At 42.1% G+C, this 16,386-nt stretch overlaps 1 protein-coding gene across 1 annotated transcript in view; it reads left to right on the top strand.

Moving 5' to 3' along the window:
• The window catches only part of LOC118093640 (carboxypeptidase B), a 28,720-nt gene extending 13,164 nt beyond the window's left edge, over nt 1-15,556 (top strand). The window contains exons 7-11 of the mRNA XM_035133159.2: nt 2,208-2,318; nt 2,416-2,506; nt 3,962-4,164; nt 12,898-12,982; nt 15,326-15,556. Of these exons, the coding sequence (XP_034989050.1) occupies nt 2,208-2,318; nt 2,416-2,506; nt 3,962-4,164; nt 12,898-12,982; nt 15,326-15,513 (678 nt within the window). The 3' untranslated portion in view covers nt 15,514-15,556. The remainder of the gene's footprint in view (nt 1-2,207; nt 2,319-2,415; nt 2,507-3,961; nt 4,165-12,897; nt 12,983-15,325) is intronic.
• Nucleotides 15,557-16,386: the final 830 nt, after the last annotated feature.

Below are 16,386 nucleotides of genomic sequence, written 5' to 3'. Positions count from 1 at the left end.
GCGAGATGAGCACGCAACCCCAGAGTCGGTCATGACTGGACCTAATGGTCAGGGGTCCCTTTACCTTTACCTTTACCAGAGTTTGCTATGAGAAAGAGTGAGATCAGCAGGGGAGAAAACCCCACATGGTCCCAAGAGGGCCTGGCAGGATGCTAGAGAGCTCTGTGAAGTATTAAGCCCCTTTTCTCCAATCTGAAGTTTATCACAGTCCCTAGTGCCCTTGCTGAAAACACACAATATCAACCCTTCCCCACCTTAGTGATCCTGAGCCAATTCAAAGTATCCCTACAATTATTTTCTATTATTCGTAGGCTTCTGAAATAGCACAGCTGGCCAGTAACCACTGGCGAAAGGGAGAGCTTTCAGTGTACAGTGTACAGTAATATGAAGAAGCCTGTGATTTTTTGCATCTGTGAGACTTGACAGTGTTTGTTTTTGACGGAACAATCCTAAAATACAACTTCCAGCTGTTTTGATTCCCACATATTTAGCAAAGGTTCCTACACGCGCACAAAATGTAAAAACAGAAGCAAGTGCTTTACGATCCATATCAAGTAAGCTGAAATAGTTGACCTGAGAGTGTTGGCAAGGCACCCAGTGGTGACAGGAGGCCTTCCCCTCATGTCCGCTCAGATATATGTGCAGAGCCAGGCCTGGAAATTGAAAGTGACACTCCAGACATGTCTTTGGGAATGCTCTCCCCCTATCTCTCCCAGTTAATGCAGCAGAGGATGAAATGTCACCTCATTTAGCAGTTCGGGTTACTACAACTATCAGTCTTACCCTTCAGAGCAGCAAGCTCATAATTTAACCTCATCAAGATGGGATACTCTCCAATATTTCTCCAATGAAAATAGGGATGTCTTATTCAACAACAACAACAACAATTTTTTATTATTTATACCCTGCCCATCTGACTGGATTGCCCCAGCCACTCTAGGTGGCTTCCAACATATTTAAAAACATAATAAAACATTGTTGTTGTTGTTTAGTCGTGTCCGACTCTTCGTGACCCCATGGACCATAGCACGCCAGGCACTCCTGTCTTGCACTGCCTCCCGCAGTTTGGTCAGACTCATGTTTGTAGCTTCAAGAACACTGTCCAGCCATCTCGTCCTCTGCCGTCCCCTTCTCCTTTTCCAACATCAGGGTCTATTCCAGGGAGTCCTCTCTTCTCATGAGGTGGCCAAAGTATTGGAGCCTCAGCTTCAGGATCTATCCTTCAAGTGAGCACTGAGGGCTGATTTCCTTCAGAATGGGTAGGTTTAATCTTCTTGCAGTCCATGGGACTCTCAAGAGTCTCCTCCAGCATCATAATTCAAAAGCATTCAATTCTTCGGCAATCAGCCTTCTTTATGGTCCAGCTCTCACTTCCATACATCACTACTGGGTAAACCATAGCTTTAACTATACAGACCTATAAAACATTAAACATTAAAAAAAAAACTTCCCTATACAGGGCTGCCTTCTGATGTCTTCTAAAGGTTGTAGACTTAGTGTCTTCTTGGCTTGGGGGGTCACGTAACTCCATGCCCTCCAACACTTCTCTGATGAAAATAGGGGCACCCTAAGGAAAAGTGGGACATTCCCGTATCAAATCAGAAACTGGGACAGCTTACGGAAATCCAGGACTGTCCCTGGAAAATAGGGACACTTGGAGGGTCTGAGGTGGCACCTGTTGAATACCTTTCTATTCACACACATACACAGACACACACCTTTTAAGCAACTTATGGCTTCTCATCTGGGCCTTCTAGTTTCAAACTGTGCTTTAACCATGCTTCAGGTTCTTAAATGAATTACTAGGGGTGAGGAACATTCCCTCATGGACAGCATGACAGTGGTGGGCAGGGCCAGGTGCAAATGTAGGCATAGAAATGGCTGTGAATCCTACCTCTGTATTGCAGGTTACATTCCAGCCACACAAAAGTCTATTCACAAGAATGCACACACCACACATCTTTCCTCCTTTCCAGCAAGCAAGAGGCATTGTCACAGTTCAAGGACATGTTCCAGACAGGCAATGAAAAGTGTCTGTGCAAGGGTTGTGTGGCCTTTGTAGAATCCCAAGGGCCAAACAGAGATACTTGGAGGGCCACATTTTGTGCCTGGGCCTGAGATTCCCTACCCCTGTTATACTGTAATGTAGCTGAGTCCAGAGTCCTCTGGGTTTACCCTAATTTATTATCTCTTTGGTCTATACTTAGGCTGTTCGCACCTATGGGAAGGAAACTATCATGACTGAGATTCTGGACAACTTGGATTTCTATGTGCTGCCTGTCTTGAATATTGATGGCTACGTCTACACTTGGACTAAGGTGAATAACACACCTGTTTTCCGAATATGAAGCTCAACGCTTGTTTATGAATATGTAGTCCTGCAAAACTGACATTCACAAATATACTGCATTTCAGTCTCGCATGTGGAGGAAGACTCGTTCTCTAAATCCTGGCAGTAGTTGCATTGGTACTGATCCTAACAGAAACTTTGATGCCAAGTGGTGCAGTAAGTACATCCTAAGAAGAAATATATTTCCCAATTCTAACTGGCTCATTCTCCAAGTGTAGGAGCACCAGTTCTAGTTAGGTCCACAGTTCTTGGCACAACCTCTCAAGTTCTAAAACTTCCATAATGTGTGAGGATTCAGAGGGTGAGGATATTACCTAGAGAGTCACATTCTTTTGTTGAGAGAAGCTGAATTCCTGAGCATTTATATTCAGTGTGAGATTAAGGCTGCAATCCTATGTCCATTTACCAAGGAACACAATGGAACTTATATCGAGCACAATGGGATTTAACAGATTTATAGAAACTGCTCAGTGTTTTTAGTCAAATTTTGCTGAGTTACCTCAGACCTTAAAAAGTCTTGGTTCATGTCAAGCATTTTGCATTTTGAGATGTGTCAAAATAACATTCAGTAGATTCACAGACTCATACCCTGACATAGATTAATGAGTTGTTAAATATAGCATTTCAAAAACAGCACGAGAAACTGACTTATTTCATCAGTCTTCAAAGCCCAGTATGATCTACCCCAGGGAGCAACAACACCTCTCCAAGGACTCTGGGAGAGGTCTTTCCTGGCAAGTGCAACTCCAGGCTTTCCTAGTGGAGATGATAGGGATGGAAACTGAGACCTTGTGTGTGCAAAGGCATGTGCTTAACCCCTGAGCTACAGGCTCTGAGCTGTAATATATAGGTAACATTATAAGGCATTATGGTTGCCAGAGAATAATGGTCTTTCCTGCTTTCGTATACATAGCCGTTGTGGGGAAGGAAAGAGAAACATAGGGCTGGATTCAACCAAATATTTCCACTAGCAGGAGCCAGCACACGGGTTCCCACTATCACAACAGGGCTTTCTCATTCCCTCTATCATGCCCCGGACCATCAGTGGGAGGTCAGGAGAACCTCAGAACAGGGCATGATGGGGGGGGGGTCAACCTCCTGGGCAAGCAGAAATGCCTACACTGCTGGAACATTTGTTTTGGCATGACACTGAATTCCTCCCATAGTCCACAGGACATGGTAAGGATTTTGGAGCATATAGATTCTCAATCTTCCCTGGAGTGGACAACTATTTAGGACAACACTGTAGAGCAGGAGTGAATTCTAAGTTGTAACACTTATTTCAAGCTACATATATTCTAGTGAACTTGAAGCTAATTTCCTGTTTCTTGTTTGTATTCACTTGTTCTGTTCAAGACGGCTAGTCTTACCAGAATACATACCTTATTTGACTGTAACTCATGAGTAGGATTTATTCCTAACATTGACATTTCTGGCCAGAGTTCTTGGTGTCTTTCTTTTCGGTGAACTACAACTCCCATCAGCCCCGGAAAGCATGGCCAGTGATCAGGCCCGATGACAGCTGCAGTTTAGCAACATTTGGAAGGCCACACCTGATCTAGGCCCTTATCATGGTTTGCCTCCATGTTTTCTCCTTTCTGCTGCACACAGCTCTTGGGGCTTCAAACAGGCCATGCGATGACACATATTGCGGCAGTGCCCCCGAATCAGAGAAAGAGACCAAAGCCTTGGCTGATTTCATTCGTCAGAACCTCTCGACCATCAGGGCTTACTTGACCGTTCATTCCTATTCCCAACTGCTGCTGTATCCATATTCTTATTCATATGAGGTAGCAAAGAACAACGTGGAGTTGGTAAGTAGAAACTGATAAGTACTCTGAAGTTAAAATGGTTCAGGTGAACATATCCCCTTGGTTACCATTTGGGCTATGGTGGTGTTGTTTTTTATGATGCATGGATCTCCCTCTTATTGATTGCTTTAGTACGTTTATATCCTGTCTTTCCTCCAGCAAGGAAAGCAGCGCACGTGGTTTCTCCTTGATCCCATTTTGTCTGCGCAACAACCCTGTAAAAGGCAGCCTAGGCTAAAACGCAGCAGGAGCAGCCACTGGGAAGAGGGAATGGGGCAGAGCTGGCCTCCCAGCAGCGGTGTTGCATCCACTTACTGGGGCAGGGCAGCAGTGAAGTCAGCTGGTACATGGGTTGGCTTGGCTCCACCAGTGTACTTACACTGCCCTGACCCCCCGCCACAAAAAAGGCCTGTTCTCGTGCTGCCCTCCTCTGGACCTCTCCTGGAGGAGCCACATGAAAATGGGCCTCAGACGATGATCACAAGGTCTGCCTCATATGGGGAGAGGCAGTCCTTGAGATATTGCGGCCCTGAGCTTCTAAGGTTCTGTGAGTTGGCTCCAACTGAGGGCTCATCCACACTTCCACTTGTCCTGTTCCTTTCCCCTGGGAAAACCAGATCTTTGCTGCTGAATTGCAGCAATGTCAATCGGGTTTTCCATAGATTAACGTTTGCTCCGATTCGGCACTAAAGAGCGAGTTTTCCCAGGGGACGTAGCAGGACAAACAGAAAACCACTTGGACTCATGCCTAGAAGGCACAGGGCAAGCAGAAAACTGTACCAATCCATGCTTTCTAGGCACTCCACAAGCCCTGAGAAAACTATGTGGAAAGTATACAGTGATTCAGGAAAACAACAGCTTCATCACCAATTGTTCCATCCAAGCTTCCATCAGTCTTTTAATATAAAGGGACACCGTGAGAACTGGCATTCCTTCTCTATCTTGGCTGATGCACAGCAATAGCAATTGGCATCAATTCTCAACCAAGACATGCTGAAGACCAGTGGGGTTGTAGCCAGAAAAGTTGTCCTGTCTGCACAAGGACTTCCATTTGCATATTGGAGCATTCTCTCTTCTCCTTCCTCCACCCAACACATCTCAAATCTGTTTTGAGGGCTTCCACAACTCTTCAGAGCAGATCTGGGGGGGGGGGGGTGATGAGCTGCACATGGGAAGAGGAGAGGGATGGAAAGTTTTATTGCACAACTGGAAGCCCTTATATTCATGGGGTGCCTAAACTGGATGTAACCCATTCTTTTGCAACATTCGAAGCCTAGGAACATGATGAGTGATATCCAGTGTCGGTTACACTCATAGTAGACCAGATGATAATTATGCTTTGTTCTTTGCTGATGGTCCCCTGTTGTTGTTTGCTTTTTCCTTCAAAAGAGCAACAGCATTTCCAAAAGAAAACTACTTCAGTACTGTGAAATAGTTAAGAGTTGATGTCGCTGGCAGAAAACACAATATGACAAACAAAAGGGAGGGCTTAAAAAAAATTCTCTTGCTCATCAGCCAGAAGGCCAAAGCCAAAGCAAAAAGCTGGCCCTCTGCAGTGGTAGAATCCTGACAGATTTACAATGTCTCCCAAGTGGAAATATCAGAATTTTGAGGCAGAAACAGAGAGAATCAACAGATTAATGGTTTTGCCCTGGACATCTGGCACTGCAATCCTCTCTCTTTTTTCCATTAAAAAGGGATTTTGTTTTTGTGTGTTATGCCAGATTATGTTTTTTCTCAAGAAACAAAGTTGTTGTTCTGTAGAACCTAAGTCGTTTCTCCCTCGTTTAGTTTGCCTTTGATTCTGACATATATGTTTCTAACTTCACACGTTGTTTGGTCTAAAGCAAAAGAGAAACTTAGGTACTTCTATCTCAAACAAAAGTGGACCTAAAAAGATTGATGAGGGCATTATCAGGATACTGCCAAAGAGAATTACAAGAAAACTAAAGACATGGTGTCTTCAAGAAACTATACGTAGGGCCCATAGACAGTATATGGATAATCAGTTGATCAAACAAGTTAATGTCTTTAAATACCTTGGCCTTATTTTTCAGCCAACAGAAATATGTGAAGGATAAAGTGTCGCAAAGCGCCAAAATTCTGACACACTTTTTCCGTACAAAAGGTGGCAATCACATACCATTAGCATTTGAAGTTTTTAAAGCTAAACCCCTAGCACAGTTATTATATGGGGCTCCGATTTGGACAGGCGCCCACCTTGGATCTACAGAAGCTGTTCAATCTAAGTTCCTAACGCAATTTTTTTCTGTTTCATCCTGTGTTCCAAATGCTTCATTGCACTTGCCGGCTAATCTCCCCTTGGTTGAATTACAGACTTGGTGTAGGACATTTTATTATTGGCTTCGGCTAAATTAAAACCCCACCAGTCTACTACCCTTAGTATCGCAAGATTGTCATGAGAGCATTTGTACTAAAATTGTTTTTACTTTTCTGGTTTATCACCACAACAGTTATTAACACTGGGCTTCAGTAAAGCAAATAATTTAATTAGACAGCACCTATATGATATCGAGAGAGAGAATAATTTGGCCACAATAAGGAAATCTTGTCCATGGTATGATTATTTTCTGCCTTGTCGTTTTGACACATTGGCACCCTAGTTGCAAAATTTAACAATTCCCCAATACAGACGTGCTTTCACTTACGCAAGATTAAGTATACTGCCTTCAGCTGTACTTGAGGGTCGATTTCAAAAAAAATCTGCTGGAAAAACAATTATGTCCATGTGGAGATGGCAGTATCAAATCAGTTCCTCATGTGCTTCTAGCTTGCACTCTTTATAAAGATTTGAGGAGTGAGGTTATTACCCCTCTATTACTATCCATACCAGGTCACTCAACCATTGCTACTGTGTCCTTTCTTCTAGCAGATCAAGATAACCAGGTGACAGCAAAAACTGCAAAAAAAAATAAAAAAAATAGCAGGGGCAATCAGAATAAGATCTGTTATTTGATTATTGATGTAAACCTCCAGAATGTATTTTGCATAGTTAAGTTTTTACCTCTACCTTCAGTTCAGTTCATTTTATTTTACTGCTATGGCTAGTGGCTGATGCAAATAAAGATTCTTCTGATTCTGATTCTTAGGCTGGGATCGAACAAGCTACTTTTGGCATAGTCAAGGATTCAAGCATGACCAATGGGGATTTTTCCTTTCCCCACCCTCCCCTCGCCCTGTGCACACACACACACACTTTGAAGCACCAGATTCCCATGCTATATTACAAACTTTCTTTGAAAGCCCCCAGAGTTTCCAAAGGCGGACATTCAATAAACACAAGCCCAAAGTCTCCTTGGGTACATGGAACCAGTTACACAATTCTTGGAACTGTATCCCAGCCAAAGGAAGGCCACAGGCCTCATTTATTTCAGGTTGAGGATTCCTTAATGTTCTTTTGTACAGTTTCCTGGATCGTGTTCAAATGTGACCCAATATGTTGCTCCTGGGATATCTTGGTCTGTGGCTGTTTATTCTTTATAGCCGCCACAAGGAAACCTTTTAAAAGTGTGGCTTCTGTCTTTGCAAAATTGCTATTTTTTTAAAAAAAAAAGGAGAAGAAATGTAAACACAAACGTTCTTTCTGGTCTGTATCCAAAACCGGTGAATAGTTTGACAGTGTGATTTGCTCAGCACTTAAGAGAATCTTTTTTTTTTCTCCTATTCTTCCAAGAGCTTGAAAAGGTAGCTTCAGTGAGATTTTGCAAGGTGTAAATAGATTGGCATTTAAATGATTGTTCAGTTAAAAGCCAGGCAGTTAAATATTTAAATAATTTGATCACCTAACTTAATTATATAAAATATAATAGCAAAATGCAAATACAGTATACTCCTGATTTATTCCAATGAATTAATGGGAACTAGTTCCAGCCGGTATGGATTCTGTAGCGTGAAAGTGTTATTTATCTTTAGTCTGAGAAACAAAAAGATGCTGTCTAATGTAACATAGTGTAATATTGTATATAGTAAGCATGTCTTATAGGCAAAGTGCTAGCATGTTTATTCAGAAGTTAGTCGCTCTTGTTTATTCAGACTCAAGAAAGTGTGCATAGGGAAAGCAGCTGTATAACCAGCTCTATAAGTAGGGAGCCATGCCAATTGAGCAAAATAGAATTTATTTTCCAAGTAAATATGCACAGGAGGAGAGCTCTGAGTTCTGCCTGGAAAAGGAATTATTAGGAGGGCCTAAGGATTGCATTTGTAGCTTTTATGTGAGTGTCTCTGGTGGAACAAAGTGCTTATAAATCATCCCAGAAGTGGAGAAGAAAGATTTATCAGAGCGTTATCTTATCTTGGATGCTTATTTTCATTTCCACATCTAATACGTTAAAGAAAAATGTGCTGTTGCCCATTTTATCTTTTTCCACGTGTGATAAGATGTGTGGTCAAACAACAATCTTTGACATACATGCCTGTTTATCATACTTAACATCTCGTTCCACACCCATCTATTTTGGAAGTGTCATCGTACATCTGAAGGCACAAGACCTTTCCAGAAAATCACTGAGTGCATGGGAGAGAATTAGGCTTGCAGCTGTTGTCCCTGCCAACCATCTCCACTTGTTCATTTGAAGCCAAAATCTACACAACTCGTACTCATGTTGGCTCTGTTCACATGCAGGAGGGATGGGGGACATGTGGCCACTCCATATGTTGTTGGAACTCCAGCTCCCATGAGCCCCAGCCAGCATGGCCAATACTTATAGATTTTGGGAATAATGGTCCAACAGTACCCCACAGTTGATCCATTCCTATTTTGAATGGTTCTGGATCACAGGAAAACAGCCTAAGTATGCAAATGTATCTTGTAAATGTGTAGGCTCCATTCAAGCAACTTTCATGACTGCATGGAGGTCAGGAATGGGGGCAATGGGTGTGATCCAATTCTCCCTCTGTTTCATGTGTTTGGTGGCTCTCTGAAAGGGGCAATGGTATTAAGAGTACCGAGGGCCTTCTGGCGGTTCCCTCATTGCGAGAAGCCAAGTTGCAGGGAACCAGGCAGAGGGCCTTCTCGGTGGTGGCGCCCGCCCTGTGGAACTCCCTCCCATCAGATGTCAAAGAGAAAAACAGCTACCAGATTTTTAGAAGACATCTGAAGGCAGCCCTGTTTAGGGAGGCTTTTAATGTTTAATAGATTATTTTATTTCATTTTTTTTGTTGGAAGCCGCCCAGAGTGGCTGGGCAAACCCAGCCAGATGGGCAGGGTATAAATATATTATTATTATTATTATTATTATTATTATTATTATTATTATTATTGTTATTGTTATTATTATTATTCCTGTGGTGATTTTTTAAAAGAGGAGTCTGGATGAACATCCACTGGGACATTTATTTTTTGCAGTTGTTTGTGCCCAATGAACCATACTATTCCTTTCAGCTGCTTGGATACAGTTTTTGAGTGTCTTGGAAGCTGAACATTTCAGAACCCGAAGGCCGAAAAAGTAATTGCTTCCATTTTCTAACGTGCCTTGGAAGTCGAGTGGCTTACGCTGTGTGTTTTTCCATTTTCTCAATGGAAATTGCCGACAACCCTTTGTGCCTCGGTTGTCAAATGTTTCGGAAGTCGAACGGTCTTCCGGAATGGATTACGTTCGACAACCGAGGTTCCACTGTATTTTTATAAACCTATGGGCTGCCTTCGCACAAAACAGTTGTCACTGAGTCACAATTTGGACAAAAACAGCAACAATGAGTCCTTGGTTTGCCATCCTATCAAAGCAAATGGACTCTTGTTGTCTGGGATAGTTTCTGTAGCAGTCAAACATAACACACCCAATTTGTGACAAAGTTCCCGCAGACCCAGAGCCTAAAGGTTCTTTCAACAATTGATGTCTGGTTTTATTTTATTTTTCCCCTATGGTTTTGTATGGCTTTTATTGTATGGTTTTATGTACGATTGTAAACCACTTTTATGGTTTTCTATGAAAAGGCAGAATGCAGCTATGGGTTGTATCCATTGTTAATCATACTCAGAGTGGACCCATTGAATTTAAGGGAGATGACTAATTTAAGCGCACTAATTTTAATGGGTCTCCTCTGTGCAGGTCTTCCTTTTATGCAACTCTATGACTGCATAAGACTCATGACTTATTTTGTCAGTTTATGTCTTATCAAAAACACATGAAGACAAAATTCTGCTATCAAAATATAGCTAACCAAACATTTTCTTCTGTGGAAATGTAGAACTACCTGGTTCTTTTGGAGCTGTCCTTGTTGACTGTGAGTTAAGAGTAACTCTTAGGGTAGCCTAAATTTCACTGAGGCCTGTCTAACTGTCAGGTGCTTGCAGAATGGATGTGGCCAGAAAAAAACCCACAGATATACCCAGCCTATTTTCAGATGCACTCCAAAGAACCATGAATCAGTGGCTGGGTCCTTCCAGTAAACACACATCCTTACACATTGAAAAAAAATGTTTGGCATATTTCCTCTGTAAAGAGACTACTCTCTCCCTAAGGCAGGAGAAGCTAGGTCCATTCTAGAATTATCACAGAAGTTACACAATATAGCCTCATGGTAGTTTCTTGGAAGAAATGTGTCATTGGCAAAAAGTACATGCCCTAGTTTCACAACTTCTTCCACAGTTAATTTTATGGCACCCCTGACACTTCTACATGTACACATGCATTCATGCACACACACAAATGCACACCATAAATGAGGTTCAAAAACTGTGTTACTTAGTTGAAAGGACCATGCCAACCTCTCTTCTCAGAAGGATCAACTTCCCTGTTCTTGCAGTCAGGCTTCCCTTGAGCTCTCTCTTAATATTTATATTGAGCTAGTAAAAGTCTATGTATATTTAATCCTTTTTTTCTCACAAACATTTCAAGCTTTATTTTGAATGTGGTCATATTTTGGCCTAGGCTCTTACTTAGATCATCTGATGGTCCCCTCTGTTCCAGCAGAAAGAAGCCAACTTGTTCAACCCTTATTTGTGCTAACACTTAGAAACTTGTAGAATGGTACCTGGTTGTAAATGTCAAATGACTACAGAAAAAAGAAAAAAGAAAGTATGATATTTCTGCAGAAAACCTGGCAGTCCTGATGAAGTCATTTTGAGACCTCAGAGACCTAACTTCTTTGTTCTAGCTGTGTAAATATCTTGCTCATTCCCTCCTCCCCTGTTAATAGATACTATCCACTTTCTAGCATGGGATGTTAGGTCTCTTCCTTTTCAGGAATAGGTTCATCTATTCATAGTTGGCAATCCCAGTCATATTTATATTGGTATCATTTGAGAAGATTTCTCCAAGTATGATAAATCCACACACACTCTCAATCTTTGTTACTGTCATGATAGGTATATTTTAAGTCTGCCTGTTAGGCTTGCCTATTTTGTTGTCATTAGCTGCCTTCAGCTGTTTTATGGAAAGGTGAGGCATAAATGTGATTGATAAATTAATGGTGGCTGACATGGTTCAACCCATTTACACAGGTAGCATACCTTTCCTTTTGAGATGCTAAAGAAAAACAGCTGCAGCTGCCTGAACTCCATGAGAGATCTGAGGGGCATCTTGCTGGCACTCCAGCCTTCACCATCCTTGGTTCCCCAGATGTTGTTAGGCAAAACATCCCTGAACATTGTCCGTGCTGCCTGGACATGATGGGGATTTTAATACAGCAACATCTGAAGACCCCAGGCTGGAGAAGGCTGAACTAGATGGAAATTTGACCTAGATTGGTAAGTCACTTCCTAAATTCCTGTTAGATACGGTAGTTGAGTTGCATCATTTTTCTTCATCGTGAAGGTTCATGTTCTAGATCTGACACTGATTGTTTAACTCAATCAGCTTCTGACAGATCTAAATCAGCTTCCTGGTCAAGTCCAAACCAGCAGTTGCTTTCTAACTAAGGCAGTAATTTAGGCAGCAATGATGAGGCTGTTGTGATATGGGCAACGCTGAGGGAACTATTCCCTCTAATCTATTAACTGTCAAAAGGCATGAGAGACCTGCTTCCCTATCTTGTAAGTGAAGACTTCAAGATGTGGTAAGGGCAACGGTAAATAGCAGCACATATCTTACATCTACTATCTGCAAATCTGAGGTTAAACGGTATGGTTTTGAAAGAGAAAGCAATCCATGAATGTAAATGCAGTTTTAGGCCCAGAATTTCTTTTCAATTGTTAGGAAACCTACCACCAAACAGAAATATCTTCAAGGAGCATGCAAAGTCTTAGCAATTAAAAAAAACTCCTAATAAGTATAGAAACTTCAAGATTTATTTATTTTTAAACCTCATAAGTATACAGATTTAGGAATAAACAAAGCATGTAGCTGTTCTCAGAACTGGGAATCTGGATTGCCACTTAACTTGTTGGAATTTCTGGGTTCCTTTTTACACAAACTTGCATGTCCACATACACAAGTACACAGACTGCTTTGCCATTTTTCTGATCACATTGGAGAGCAAGCAGCTTACTAATTATGACTGCTAAGCCAACAAAAGATAAATATGGAGAGATGTCTCATAATAACATAAGATCTGTGAGTACAATTTTTACAAAAATTCTTCTCACATTCCACCATGTTGCTCTGTTCAAGCCTATTAAAATTATGCTGGAGATAACAGATTTAGGAACAGTGTTTAATGTGTCCACATGCAAATAGGACACACAATTTTGAGTTACCTAAAGCAAAAGTTTTATAAATGAGCAACTGGGCTCAGACTTTGGAGTAAAGCTCCTGAATACCTACTTTCTCTCCATAGAATCGCCTTGCTAAAGAAACTGTTAAAGAGCTGGCTACGTTGCACGGCACAGAATACACATATGGGCCAGGAGCTTCCACTATCTGTAAGTACTGATCTAACGATAATATCACTCAGTTATAATATAATAATACATTAAAGTCCATAAATTGCTCTTATTGCGGATGTGTTTCTTCCCACCTTCCCAAGAGAGTGCTTTAGTACTAAGCAGAGAGAGTTTTCAATAAACAAGTGAGGATGATGTCATGATGTCATGTCGACTTCCCTAAAGCAATCTTGCTCTTTTTTTCCAGGGCATGTTGTGCTCATCCATCAATTTCTCCCCAGCTGTACTGCTGAGGCACCATTTTGTTTTCAGGTTTCAAATGCGCTAAATGCGTGTATATGGTTGGGCCGTGGGGGCAAGGCATTTCAGGCCTGAAAGGCAAAGGCCCTTCTCTTTCTCCCTGGCCCTGGGGACTGTCTCCTAGGGCCATGTTCCTCACCACCATAATTCACACTCACCTTGAACGCTTTTGCTTGGCCAGAATGTGTCCCTTAACTGTGATAACTGCCTCTTGTTTGTGTGGATGAAGGACAGGGAAATATGCATGTACATAGAAACCTATGACTTTTGGGTGACTGAAGAAGTCTACTTCATACCGGCCAAGTGTCCCAGAAAAAACGGGACATCCCGTTTCTTCAGGCAAGATTGTGGCAGCCATTTTGGATGCCGTGATCTCACACCACACTCTCACCCACCAAAAAGTGCTTTTTTCAGGGCAAGATCACGTGTAGGTCACATGAATCGCCAAGGAGCACATCCCAGAAGACATGAGTCACGGTTTCTGAAATGAAAATGTTACGGGTGGTACACTACTGTGCAAAAATAAGTCCTATCTGTTGCATCACCCACTTCAAATAAAATAAGAGTCCTGCTGGATGAGGCCATAGGTCCATCTAGCCCAACAGCCTGTCCTCACAGTGGCCAACCAGATGCTTATACTTTTGCAACCAACTCCAACCCCCTTTTTGACTGTAGCCTAGGGATGTAAGGAGGCAGCAATTTCCATCCCATCCTGGGTTCATCTTGGGTTACATATGGCTGGAACCTATGTGTGCAATTAAGTAATTTTAGTGCATTTCAGTAGAAGGCAGTCTTGAAAAACAATGCAAAAAGCAATGCATTTATTTATGTAATGTTTGTGGACCAAGAAACCCGATTGTGAATACTGCTTGTACACTTGTGGCCAAAATTGTGGAAACCTTTTGGGGAAAGTATATTTCTGAGGTCTGATGGCTCATTACACCGCTTTTCTTTTCTTTTTTCTCTTTTCTTTTTTTTTTTTGAGTAATGCCATAAAACTAAATATCAGTGGGAAAATAATTTAATGAAGAATGTAATGCAACAAAGTTTGTTCAATTATCTGTATTCTATCAAAGGTTGTAGCCAAATAACCAGAAAAAAGAAGCACAACTTGCTTAGGTTGATATGCAGTAGCTTTCCTTCATTGGAATGTAGCCAATGAGCATGAGCGTTTAGAGAGCCAATCAGGTGTTATGAACCATCAAACCTCGAAAATACACTTTTTCCAAAAGGTTTCCACAATTTTGGCCACTAGTATATTCACTTATAGTAAGGGACGCAGGTGGCGCTATGGGTTAAACCACAGAGCCTAGGACTTGCTGATCAGAAGGTCGGCGGTTTCGGATCCCTGCGACAGGGTGAGCTCCCGTTGCTCGGTCCCAGCTCCTGCCAACCTAGCAGTTCGAAAGCACGTCAAAGTGCAAGTAGATAAATAGGTACCGTTCCAAGCAGGAAGGTAAACGGCGTTTCCGTACACTGCTCTGGTTCGCCAGAAGCAGCTTTGGCATGCTGGCCACATGACCTGGAAGCTGTACGCCGGCTCCCACGGCCAATAATACGAGATGAGCGCTGCAACCCCAGAGTCGGTCACAACTGGACCTAATGGTCAGGGGTCCCTTTACCTTTACCTTTATGTGACTTATGTGATTTACACTCCTGACCTCAGGTGAATGTGTGAACTGCAAGGATTGTTTCCAAGAGAATTCTCTGGCATTCCTACTATAACCCTACTCAGAACCCTTGCCCACCCATGGCTTAGCATATCATCAGAATCTGGGCCGATGGTTTGGGTCCTCATGATAAATCATGAGCTGCAAATCAAGACGAAACCTCTCCTGCAGCTCATGGTTTGTCTAGAATATAATAATCCATGAGCCCAGGTCTAGACAACACACTAAGCCAAACCATAACTTAGCTTGCAGCAGTGAGCAGTAGCAGAACTGAGCAAAGAGCAAAGTGAGTGCAGTCTACTCTCCAGGAATCCGCAGGCTCACGCGATTTGTACTAATCCATGGTATACCAGGGCATAGCATTTGCCTGTGCATTTGCTCACCAAACATTTTTCCTTCTTCATCCTTGCAGACCCTGCTGCTGGTGGTTCTGATGACTGGGCTTATGATGAGGGCATCAAGTATTCGTTCACTTTTGAACTTCGGGACACAGGCCGTTATGGCTTTGCTCTTCCTGAATCTAAGATAAGGCCAACTTGTGAAGAAACCGTGATTGCTGTTAAACATATCGCCATGTATGTCCTTGAGCATCTGTACTAAAACAGCATTCCAGAACCATTAAATAAAGCTTGATTCATCATTATTTTTCTGCTGTGGGTTATTTTGGGTCCAACAAAGATTCGGAAAGCCCCCCCCCACACACACACACACATACTTTGTTAATGGACCATTGAAATCCATTTCCGTGCACGAGTATCACAAAATGAAATATCTATAGCAGGAATGGCACACAGGCAGTCAATAGCTTTCAGACCCCATCTGTTACCCCCATGCAGTACCATAAGGGCTTATGCAGCTACATTGCAGGAAGGCAGCTCAATGCAAACTGACACACTTTAATTTCATCACAGGGGTTTGCCTAGTAGCACTGAACAGAAATGTTTTGTTCCCATTTGCTAGGGATAGGAGGACACCACAGCTGGTGTAACAGTAGTCTGTCCAACTGCAATGTGTAATCTATTTACTCCAAAATATCCCACTGTAGTTAGGACTATTTTAGAGAAATGTATTGTGGATTGTAGTTGATAGTGAGCGGTGGAGCCTGTGCTTTACATAAACTCACAAAAACTGGCTAAAGAACAAATTTGCAACCATGACAATTTAGCTAATAGTTCCTGAAAACAAGTTAGTAAGCAAGTACGTATTGCGATCCCCTAGCCCAACATGGCTACTCACCAGCAACAAAAGGCCACACAGTAGAGGAACCAAACACTGCAACAAATTCAGATGCCTTCCCATATCTTCTCAGGCAACACTATCAAAAGGTCCCAATAATATTAATATTAAGTTTTCCTTCCACTATGACGCCAATGGCTAGCAATACCCATCTCTATTCCACTTAGGGACAAACAGGTTAGTCGCTAAGCAAAAGAATGGACTTGCAATTGTCAGGGTGCTTGTGTTATCATCAAC

The sequence above is a fragment of the Zootoca vivipara genome, chromosome 5 (assembly GCF_963506605.1).
Source record: "Zootoca vivipara chromosome 5, rZooViv1.1, whole genome shotgun sequence".
Lineage (NCBI taxonomy): Eukaryota > Metazoa > Chordata > Lepidosauria > Squamata > Lacertidae > Zootoca > Zootoca vivipara.
This window is presented reverse-complemented; position numbering and strand designations above follow the sequence as displayed.